Here is a 12,316-nt window from a genome sequence, read left to right on the forward strand (position 1 = left end):
CAACCTGTGATATTAAATGGACCTTTTAACTTGTCTTCCTGCTTTTATTAAACAGCAAATTTTCCAAACAACTCTTTCCTTCTCTTCAGGCTATCAGATGACACAGATTTTCCTCAGTACTAATTCTCATTTTGGAATGTCTTTCTTTCTATGCTGCAACTGGATGAAAAATCCTTTGCTTTAAAATTGTTTTCATTAAATCTTAATCTTCAAAAATAATTTTTCCCCTTAGCTGAGAATATCTTTGAAATGCTATACCTAACTTCATATTTAAAATAAAAGAACAATTTATCCAGCTGAGCTATGCAGAATTTGAGGAGGGTAGTTAGGGGGCCACTTTTGTTGCTTTGTGGTGTAGAGCTCTCCAGGGAACACACAGCTGATCCTTCTGTCAATCCTTTTGCCTACTCTAACCACGCTACTGATAGGATGCAGAACATGGAAGAAGGTTATTGTCCTTTTTTTTTTTTTTTGGCAGGTCACGCTGCTGGAAGATTCTCTGTGGATTCTGTCCTGTTCAGTGTCTTTACTGATGACCTGGACTTGAGGGCATTGAGTTTGCAGATGTCACCAGGTTGGGAGGAAGTGTTGATCTGCCTGGGGGTAGCAAGGCCCTACAGAGCAATCTGGACAGGCTGGATCTCTGGGACAAGGCCAATGGGATGAGGTTCAACAAGACCAAGTGCTGGATTTTGCACTTTGGCCACAACAACCTCAGGCAATGCTTCAGGGTTGGGGCAGAATGGCCAGAAGATTGTGTGGAAGAAACAGACTTGGAGGTGTTAGTTGGTGCTTGGCTGAACATCAGCCAGCAGTGTGCCCAGGTGGCCAAGAAGACCAATGGCATCCTGGCTTGTATCAGCAATAGTGCGGCTGGCAGGAGCAGGGAGGTGATCATCCCTCTGTACTCAGTTCTGGTGAGGCTGCACCTTGAGTACTGTGTTCAGTTTTGGCCTCCTCACTCCAAGAAAGACGTCAGTGCCCTGGAGTATGTTCAGAGAAGGGCAACAAAGCCGTGAGGGCTTTGGAGCACAAGTCTTACGGGGAGCTGCCTGAGGGAGCTGGGGTTGTTCAGTCTGAAGAAGAGGAGGCTCAGGGGACGCCTTATCACTCTCTATAACTTCTTGAAGGGAGGTTGTGGCGAAGTGGATGTTGGCCTCTTCTCCTGTGTAACTAGTGATAGGATGAGAGGAGATGGCCTCAAGTTGCACCGGAGAAGATTCAGGTTGGATATTAGGAAAAATTTCTTCTCTAAAAGAGCGGTCAGGCACTGGAGCGGGCTGGCCAGGGAGGTGGTGGAGTCACCGTCCCTGGAGATGTTCAGGAAATATTTAGATGTTGTACTGAGGAACATGGTTCAGAGGGGAATATTGGTGGTAGATGGACGCTTGGACTGGGTGATCTGGGAGGTCTTTTCCAACCTTGGTGATTTTATGATTCCCTATGTAGAGCTATTGCTTGTGTAGAACAATTTAGAAATATCTAATGTTTTCATATAGCTATCTAATTTTAGATGCACCTTTCACTGTTTTACCTTTATTGTTCTTCACTTGTCCTGTGTATTCACCTGAAATTGCTGATGTGAGAGCATGTTATTCTATTCTAAATAGTTGTTTTTAATTAGTTTAGGTCAGTGCTATGGACCTACAGTGTAGTGCCATGAAATTTAATGTGGCCTTACTTGTGAATTAAGTAATCCTCGAGATGTTTGCTAAATGATGTTGAAAGTAGAGGGAAAGTAATAATTTATTGTCTTTTGTATACTCCCTGCAATATTAATCACCAGGAAATATGCTGCTGTCAGTCAGATGTAACATTGTTTTCAGGTGGGCTGCTACTGAAGTGCTTGTACACATGCAGTAAACTGTTCAGAATAAAATATAATTTTATGTGTATAATATATTTTATAAAAATATATAAAAAACAAAGTAAACAAAGGAGAGGAGAAATTTAGAACTGATTTGGATATTGGAGTACTTAGTGCTGCTGACACAACATTATGACACTAACATCTGATAAGTAAAAATATTATGAAAGTATATGGTAAGAACTTTGAATGCTATGCATGACTAGCTCTGTAGATAATTGGGAATTTGCCTTTGGAGTCTATGGATTAACATATCTGTGTGAAACTACTGTGTCTGAACTGTATTCTAGTTAATTGGAGGTTATTTTCTTTGAATTGTCTGGAAGCAGTGTTTTAAGTTGTAATTTTTCCTGCTGCAAGTCTAAATTACTGCCAGTTGACTGCAAGGTAAATAAAAACTGATCAAAATCCTGTTAAGTATATGTGCTGGAGTTTTAGATATATTGAAGATGTGCTGTTCTTTTATGTTTCTGCACATTTAATGTGCTTCAGTGGTTATGTACTTTTAAGTGCACTATTGATGTCTTTTTAAAAACAGAATGAGGATTTTGTTAAGTCTGCTTGTAAAATGGCCTTTAAATAGGCATCTGATTTCATGGTGAGGATCCTAACTGAAACCATGATGTTCTGCTTTTTGACCGAAAGCAATTACTTGTACTTATGAAATAGGAAGGCAGGAATGCTTTCAGCACACTGGTGTATTAGTAAGCTGGTTTTGTATAGTTATAAGGGAGGTTTATCGTTGGAAGAAGTTTTGCTGAACCAAGGATGAAATTCTATGGAATGGAGAAGACTAGCATTGAGTCAACAGGTTGCCATGCAACTTTGTTTTCCTGTTCTGTTTTTCTGTAATTTCCTGTGTCTGTGACTGAAAGGAGTGCATTTCCCCAGAACTTGGAGTGAAGTGTTTTCCACCACTATTATGAAATCTTCATTAAATTTGAAGGGATTCATTTCCCTTGTTAACTTAAATGAGGAGTGAGTAGAATGCATGTTGCTGGTGAGCAGTGTGTAGGGTGCCACTCGGTGGAACTCCTGCTTTCCATCTTGAGTTTTGAAATGGTAACTTCCATAAAGCTCAAAGGGCACGTTAGAGTAATAGTTAAGGCAGCCTTAACTCAGGTACATCCTAACATCTTTGTGGTTAAAGCTGCCATCTCAGTCACCTGCAGCACCTTGCAAAATTTCAAGTTGTTTCACGTTTCACCTCTGAATAGAGAGTTTCTAGGAAATAAAGGGAATTTTTATTTTAAACTTGAAAGTGTTCATTTGTTTTGGACTCTACTAAATGGGTAAATTAAGGTAAGGTATTTTCTTATGAGAGGATACTTATGTATAAGTTTCAGTAGGTGGTTTTTCTTACGATACTCTCGCTGTGTTGTTTTCATGTTAAGTTGATGTGACTTTATGTAACAAATTTATGTGTCTTATAAAGTGTTTAGATAGTTCTTCAACAGATCTTTTTGCTGATAACAAACTTCGCTTATTTGGAAATGTTTGGGGAAACAAGTTGAGGTTTTTGAATTGGTGACTGAAGCTAATTCAGGCACAAGCTTTCACAAAAAGCAAATGACTGATGGTGGTAGAATGAAGCTTATATAGATGTTTTCTGAACACAGTATTTGAAAGATTGCAAACTTTGCTAGTTTTTCAAACTTGCTAGTTTGCTATCATTTTTAATTTGGCCATTATTAAAAATTAATAAAAACATTAAATTAAATACATCTAAGTAAATATATATAAAATAAAATTATTAAAATAAATATATGTGCACTAATACTGGAACTGAATATATACGATTACTTTTATTTTTTTAGGTTAAAATGGGTTTGCTGGTAGACTTGACCAACACCAATAGATTCTATGATAGGAACGATATACAGAAAGAGGGGATTAAGTATATAAAACTCCAGTGTAAAGGGTAAGTTGTCTGTATACTTTTTAGTTTTTAACTTCAAAGATCACTCTAAAGTAATTACTGTTTTTTTATTTCGTTTTTTTCCATTCAATTCCCTTTTCTCCAACTGATTTCTATCTTGTTTGTTTATCAGGCATGGTGAGTGCCCTACACCTGAGAATACAGAAATGTTTATCCGTGTATGTGAACATTTCAGTGAAAAGAATCCCACAGAACTTATAGGTATGTCTAATCTATTTCCATTAATTTTTGCTGTTAATCTATTTTTATTTGCTCCTGACAGTCTCTTATTCTTGATGGTCTTGACAGCAAAAGAATTCCTGCAGTACAGTGTTTATGTATGTATAGACTTGATTTTTTTTAACTCCAGAGTAGCATTTTCTTTTTACAGAAAAGTATGTTTCCACATGCATCAGTTGGAATACAACTGTTTACTTTATGCAGAAGAAATGTATAAGAACTGTCTACAAGATGCCTGCATTATCATTTTGAAACTTCTGCTGACAGAAATAAAGGTTTTGCATTGCTTAAGTGTTGTTTTGACACTCAGTGATCTGGCTTACTTGCTGTCCTATTTGGCAGCTGACTGATCAGAAACTCTTCAGCAAATTTCACAAGGCAGCTAATTAATTGCTAGAAATTGGTGGTTGATATTGGGCTAAGTTTTTCTTCTGTGGTGTACTGTCTCATAGTAAATATTTGAATGTTCGTAAGGCTTTTTTCCCTCAGCAAAAAGAAAAAAACAAAAAACAATTTGAGTGGCTTTTAGTTAAGACCATTTTATTCTGATTTCTGTTAAGCGCTTTAATGCTCAACTCTGTCTGCAGACTGTCAGAGACAAAGAATTACAACATCTTCTGGCAACATATTCCAGTGTTTGACTTTTACAATGGAGAGTGTTTTTTCCTAGTGTTTATACAGCATTTTTTGTATTTCAATATGTGCTCATTTCTTCTTGTCACTGGATACCATTGAGAATTGCATTTTATCAATGCCTGAGAGATTTACTTGGGGCACGTAATTAACTTTTCACACAATTTAGTTTTAGATACTTTCTTTGTTTCACATAGAAGGAAATTTTAATTTGAGACTTGTATTTTCTTCCTTGAACAAGCACAGGCATGTGATATGAAAAATGAGAAACTACTAAATGAGAGTAAGTTGGATCAGCCATCAAACAATATTTCAGAAACTGGAATTTCTAAGACATAGCATTGTGATATGTATGAAGTAGCAAACCCATTTGACTTCTATTTCAACTTCTAAAACACCATTTTCAGTGTTGAGCCATTTACTTTTTGACTTGCATGAATTTTGGAACGTTCTATTATTTAGGCTATATGTGTTTTTACTCTATCTGACTTCAGAATCATAGGGTCACCAAGGTTGGAAAAGACCTCCTAGATCATCCAGTCCAATTGTGCACCTACCACCAGTATTTCCCACTAAACCATTTGCCTTAGTACAACATCTAAACGTTTCTTGAACGCCTCCAGGGTTGGTGACTCCATCACCTCCCTGGCCAGCCCGCTCCAGTGCCTGACCGCTCTCTTGGAGAAGTATTTCCTAATATCCAACCTGAATCTTCTCCGGTGCAACTTGAGGCCATCTCCTCTCATCCTATCACTAGTTACACAGGAGAAGAGGCCAACATCCACTTCGCCACAACCTCCCTTCAAGAAGTTATAGAGAGTGATAAGGCGTCCCCTGAGCCTCCTCTTCTCCAGACTGAACAACCCCAGCTCCCTTGGCCGCTCCCCATAAGACTTGTGCTCCAAAGCCCTCACGGCTTTGTTGCCCTTCTCTGAACATACTCCAGGGCATTGACGTCTTTCTTGGAGTGAGGAGGCCAAAACTGAACTCAGTACTCAAGGTGCGCCCTCACCAGGGCTGATCACTTCCCTTTGATTCACTTCTGTGAGGCAAAAAAAAAAAAATTCTTGAATAATCTCTTAAATAACCTGTGCTTTAGGCTTTTGTATTAAAGGTGAAATGTTGGGATTTTTCCATTTTCCTTCCATGAGTTACAGAAAAGTTGTTTCTGGGACTGAATGCTTTGTTTCCTCTTCTGAAAAAGCACCAGAGGAGTTAGTGTGGAGGATGTATTTATCAGAAGTGAAAGCAATCTGCAACAGTGATAGTACTGCACCCTCTGCGATCATTCCTTTCCAACCCATTGTTCTCATTGCTGAAATGCTTCTCATCTTTGTCATGTGTATAAAATTATTGACTTAACCTTCTTGATAGAAGCAACAGCTGCAGGGCTTATTGATAGCAATTGTGTGCCATTTCATTGCCAGTGTCAGGATTAGATACAAAAAAAGGCTCAAATGCAGATAAGTGAACAAAATTTTCTATTCAACTAGAACGCTATAGGATGGGAGCTATATTTTTGCAACTTGAAGGACTGCAGCATGCCTGCCAACTTCAAGGAAACAAAATGCAAAGATTTTGCTTAAGCCAAAAACAAAAGAGAAATGATTACTGGGAACAAATTCTATAAGGAAGCTAAAATTAATTTCATTTGATGCAAGCTACAGTTTTTGTTGTTATTAATCGTTAGCATGTGTGAATCCAAGAAATTCCTAGTAGAATTTGTATTGCTTTATTAAGAAAGGAAGGTTGGAGTGGAAGGGGAGTGAGTCACAAAGCCAACTGATGTAGCTGGGGTGTATTTCTGTGTACCTGAGTAATGTTCTGCTCTTCATAGGTATTTTGTCTTGATTCTCTAGTTTAAAACAAATAAGTAAAGAAATTGCTTGCAGTGTGGATGTAGGGTGTAGGAAGGGAAGGTAAATACTCAAATTTGATCCAAAGAAGCATCAAGTGAATTATTGCTGACTTAGTCTCCTAACTATGACAGAGAAATAAGTAATTTAATAAAAGCTTGTGTTGTAGCCAGAGTTGAAAAACATATTAATTAATAATTACACTTGGTTTTAGTGGAAACTTTAATACTGTGATGTTTGCTGTTTAAAAAAAGTGCAGTGGGAGGAAGAGTCAACATCTTGCCTGAATTGTTCACAGCCTTTTAGTAGCATGTTTCAGACTTGGTTTGTTTATCACTAGATGGTGCTGTTGCCTTGAGATAGGAGAAAATAATAGGAAAAAGGAGAAAATAAAAAGGAATTCCAGTACCTTTGACTCTTCCCTTTCTTTCACAGTAAAATAGAGGAAAAAATTGTTTTTTCTTAATATGTAATGATAAGTAGTTCAAGGTTATTGTAGTGTTGTATAGTTTTCTTTTTGTAGTGTTTTTTCCCAAAACTAATGTCTGAACTTAACATGGTGATGACAAATATGACTTAGAATTGTGGACTGATACTGCATTCAAGTTTGAAATAAGATAATCTGGGTATGATTTTTATGCCTGATGGTGTGAAATAATGTAATGCTTGTTAAATCCATTAAAAGCACAGCTATCAAATTTGACTGCATTGTCTCCTGATAAGCATTTGAGCAGTCATATTAAAAAAAATAAAAACAAGAAAAACCCAAACCAAACAACTTTGGATCTTGTCTGCATTAGCCATATTTGAATCGGGTTAAGCTAGTGCTCTTGATTTGAAATGATCTGAAGTGTCCTGTACTCTTGTTGCTGATAATTTGCAGGAAGAACATAATTGTTTTTAGACTTTTGGGCATTAAATAATCTCTGCTGTCTCAGTAGAATGAGTGGTAACTCATTATTGATGAAGTCAGAATGATCAAAAAACTCACTTGTGAATCTTAAACATGTTTGTTAAAAATATTTTCACATGGTTGTGTTCTTCTCTTGTTTCATCTAGGTGTCCATTGCACGCATGGTTTCAATAGAACTGGATTTCTCATCTGTGCCTTCTTGGTTGAGAAGCTGGACTGGAGGTAACTTTGAATTTTAATTCTTAGGGATTTGTGAATCAAAAGAATCTTCAGTATGTTTCACTTGTTCTGGCAGCTATCCTCTTGTATTCACTGTTTAAATTAAAACTTCCTACTAATTTTGAGCAAACAACCTATGTTAGCATTATTCATATGTGTCAGTAGCTTAGCCTTGGTCAGTCAAGCTTTTCGGGTTTGGTGGGTAAAAGTCAGTTGTACCTGCTGTTCTGGGAATTCTAGAAATGTATGGGTTGTGCTGGGTCTCTCCCCTGAGACATACCCCATGCTTTGAGTGGAAACAATAGAGTTCAGGGAAGCCTGCAGTATTATTTATTCTATTTCACATAGGTTTGCATGTATGCTCTTTCAGGTCCTTGAATTCTGAAAAGAAGACGTTAGCTAGAGAAGCAACAGAGTGACAAGTGCTCTTCTGAAGCGGTAGTGGGAAGGCAAAGCTGTTTCCAGCTTGCTGTTAGACTGAGATCTGCAGCATGTTTCTACAAAAGCACCTGTTTGTTGAGTGAATTTAAAATTTTGGTGCCTCATAAATACTAGAGATCTTTTTCAAATAGTACTAGTTTAAAAAAAAAATAGGCTGTACCATGCTGATAGGCCTGATTTTGCATGTTTGGTAGTATTCGTGGAACATTGTTTCTGTGCTGGCTGGATCACTTGCAGAGCATGTCACTTAACAAGTCCCTTCAGTGTTCTGATGGTATTTCTTGTACAGTCTTTAAGTGAAGAAAATTACACTCCTGTTCTTGCGTGTTCTTACAACTGGACATGAAATTTATTCAGTGATTAGCATGTGTATGCAAGCAGCTTGCAAAGAGGTTGGTCATTGTCTTCTGCTAGTAAACTTGGAGTAGAGACACTGGAGCAATGGAGACAGAATGCCATTAACAGTGGGTGGCTGAATCTTGGCAGAGTCTTAGCTGACTGCAGGAAGATACAAAGATTGTTATAGTGTGATTATAGTTACTCTTACAAAGTAGAAAATTAGTTTGCTTTTAATCTAACAACTTAAAAGCAGCATGCAATAATCAGACTCAATATTGGTCCTTTGTTCTGAAGAGGAAATGCACTTAAATCTATTTGAAACTGCTTTTATGCAGCTTCTTTTTACTTCTAAGCCTCTGTGGGAAAAGTCTTAAAACTTGGCAGCCGTATATTTTTGTTTGTTCACTTTGTTCGAGTAGCTGATCATATACATTTGCTTTTCTACATCAAATTATTTTGACAGAATGTCCAGATGTCACTTAATAATAAAGATGTCCACTGCTAAAGAAAGCATTTCTGCAAGGTGGTAGCTAGTGCTAAGCATTGTATTAAGATAAAGCCAGTGTGCTGTATCATCCTTTAAAATAAGGCACTGCTGTTTGGTGAAGAGGAAATAAGGCTTTCCTGATGGAAAAATCCATCCATATTCATTTCTGAAGTGTGTGGTACAATAGTACTGCTGATGCATTGTAAATCCTGAGTTGTATTTTATAGTTAAAGAAAGGTCATCTAGAATGAAAGCCCTCCAGCTAGTTATCAGAAACCTTAGTTTTCTTTTTTAAACTTTTTCCCCAAAGACTACTCTGTTTCTAGAACTGGCAGAGTATGTTTTCCTACAGCAGATTTCAAGCTCAGAAACCTAGCGCTGCATCTTTTGACTTCTGTTACTGTATACTCCACAATAGTATAGAATTCTTGTAATACAATGGGAGACAAACCTGAGCGTGTTTCAGGCCCTATCTCTTTTGGTGGTTTTGAACTTGCAGTGACATTGATTTCGGAAGGTGTAAAACAATTTAAGAAATATAACAAAATAAAGATTGTCTTGTATGTAAGAAATTAAGAGTCATAAGAAACAGAATGAGGAAGATAGAACTTTTCTAATAACTCACTTTAATAATCTGTCATTTCTGAGATTTGGTGACTGTCTGGTAGCCTCAGTTCTGAAGTTGCTTTATTCTCCACTCTTAATCAAAGAGAGAACCAAACTTACCTAGTTCTTGTGAATTGCCTTTCCCTATAACAGGACACTTGTCTCAGAGTTCTCAGGCACTGTCTCATACTGGACAGATCAGGCAAAAAATGCCTTCTGTAATTTTTCCCATTTTAGCTGTATGATTTCCTTGTTCCAGTGGTAGGCTATTCTCATATTTGAAAAAAAAAGTCACAGCAAGTAGTGTATGCTTTTGTTCCAGCTTAAAGATACATGCTTGTCAAGAAGTCTAAGAAAGGGATTTACCTTTTGTGGTATTTCTCTACTCTTTTACATGGAATCACCAAGGTAGGAAAAGGCATCCAAGGTCATCCAGTTGAACCATCCACCTACTACCAGTATTTTCCCACTAAACTGCGTCCCTCAGTACCACATCTAAACATTTCTTGAACACCTCCAGGGTCGATGACTCCACCACCTCTCTGAGCAGGGGATGTTCCAGCACCTGGCCACTCTTTCAGAGAAGAAATTTTTCTCAATATCCAACCTATATAGCAAGATTTCTAAATGTTGATCCGTGGAGCATTACTGCTCCATAGAATTACGTCCATTTTCATAGGATCTATGAAAACAGCTGTAAAACCCTTGAAAGGCTATACCAGTCCATTGGTTCCTGAAATTTGAAAACAACTTCTTTAAATGTTTGGTTGCTGTTCTCATTGTTGTATGTTTTGTAGTGCCTTCCAGTTGACTGGTGCATAACTGTTAGTTTTGGTTTCTAACTTTTTTTTGTTATCTGGTCTCTACTTTATTACTGCAATTAAAGTTAAGTGTTAGCTGTATAGGAAAAAGCTTCTAAAATACAGTTTCTGAGGGAAATGTCCTGAAAGAGAAGTCATTTCAAAAGATTTGGTTGCTGTCTGCCAAAGTGTTTGTAAAACCTCTGTGTAAAAATTAAGGAAGTTTTTAGATGAAAAAGTGTAGCTATTTGAATGTTACCACTTGAATTTCTGTTAAATAAGCTTTTTAAAATCTTTTTTTCTTTTAGTTCAGTCTGTAAGTACTTACCTTTGTGTCACCCATTCATTTTTCTATAGCAATAATAAAAATTATAATAAAAGTTTTACCTATGTGACCAGCAGATTTCTCTTTGCTGCAATTAGAAATGAAGCAGACCAAGCTGCAGTTACTTTTATGAATGTATGCAGTGCAAGGTCATCGCAATTTAAGCTTGATGCTTTGAATATCACGAATGTTTTTGCAGTTGTCACTTTAGGATTTTTTCTGAATTCTTGGTACCAATAATTAAGTATGTTTTAGTCATACTATGCCTTAAATAGAAAAACATACAGAGTAATTTCCAATTCTTATTTGACAGTATTGAGGCAGCTGTGGCTACCTTTGCTCAGGCTAGACCACCTGGTATTTATAAAGGTGACTATTTGAAGGAATTATTCCGTCGTTATGGAGATGAAGATGATGCCCCATCACCACCTGAGCTACCAGAGTGGTGCTTTGAGGATGATGAAGAGGAAGATGATGACAATGGTAAAACAGGAGGCCAAGAATCAGAAGCTGGATCATCAAGCTCTTCCTTTGGCAAGAGGAGAAAAGAACACCTAAAACTGGTATTTTTGATTAAGAACTTAATATTCTAATTGCTAAACATACTTGCATAAACTCATGGTCATCTGTTACTACACTGTAAGTGCTAGACAAGTGCCAGTGATCTTGCTAGTCAGGAGCTAGTAGCATTGTCCGTAACCAAAGGAAACTTTTTTATTGTTTTGTATATGAACGCTGAACTTCGACATTCAAAACCTTAACTATTTCAGTGGTAACAGTGACTTACATTTTTCAAATACAACTTTTTTTTTAAACTTGAGTTGAGATATAGAAGTTATTCTTAGTTGTCTGATCCCTCCCTAGGGGTGAAATGTTATCAGGGTGTATGGGGATGTAAAACAGTTCTTTTTTTTTTTTTTGTAGCTATGTGGATTAAAGTTCAGACTTTTAAATTCAGTGCTCATTTTAGTAATTATAATTAATTTTGAAAATCTGAGAGGATTGAGACTAGGATTAGCAAAAAGCAGTGTGATTTTTTTTTTAGAAACCAAAACAATTCTGAAATAACACTTTTTCAAAGCTTTTTTAACCATAGATAAGAAATATGCTGATCACTCGTGATTTTGACATAAATTTGAATAATTCCAATGAATTAATTTTCTATTGTTACTATAGTAAGGAACTAATGCTCAAGTATGAAGAATATACTTGTTTTTGTCTTGAAGACTAATGGCTCAGTTCTCTCCAAGCCCCTGACTTTTATTTTATCTAGAAATAAAGTAGAGGAGAATATTGCTGAGAACTAAATTAGATCCAATTCCGTTTGCATGCTGCTAAGCTATTTTACTTGTATTCTGAGGTGTGTTTGTTTGCAGACACTTGAAAATCCTTGCATGAAACATGCTGCTAAAATGCATTTTGTTGTTACTGCAGCTGTTCATCACGGTTTACAGATGGAGTATGGTAGAAACTAGTCTGAATGGAATACAGTATGTTGTCCAAAGAAGAAAGATGAACTTCAGAAACTTTCCAATAATCCATCAGCTGAAATAGGACTACCAGCACTGTAGAAATACTCAAAGTATGCTCAGGGATGTGGCTGTCAGCACCATTAGTCTTGCAGTAAAATATCAATATCTAAAAAACTTTTGGGTTGGAACTGCCAAACCGA

General features: G+C 36.9%; 1 protein-coding gene across 1 annotated transcript in view; it reads left to right on the top strand.

Annotated features, from left to right (window-relative positions):
- The window catches only part of RNGTT (RNA guanylyltransferase and 5'-phosphatase), a 188,536-nt gene that overhangs the window by 9,850 nt on the left and 166,370 nt on the right, over positions 1-12,316 (top strand). Inside the window, exons 3-6 of the mRNA XM_021390753.1 lie at positions 3,685-3,788; positions 3,919-4,007; positions 7,574-7,649; positions 10,958-11,207. Of these exons, the coding sequence (XP_021246428.1) occupies positions 3,685-3,788; positions 3,919-4,007; positions 7,574-7,649; positions 10,958-11,207 (519 nt within the window). The remainder of the gene's footprint in view (positions 1-3,684; positions 3,789-3,918; positions 4,008-7,573; positions 7,650-10,957; positions 11,208-12,316) is intronic.

This window comes from Numida meleagris, chromosome 3 (assembly GCF_002078875.1).
Source record: "Numida meleagris isolate 19003 breed g44 Domestic line chromosome 3, NumMel1.0, whole genome shotgun sequence".
In the NCBI taxonomy this organism is placed as follows: Eukaryota; Metazoa; Chordata; class Aves; order Galliformes; family Numididae; genus Numida; species Numida meleagris.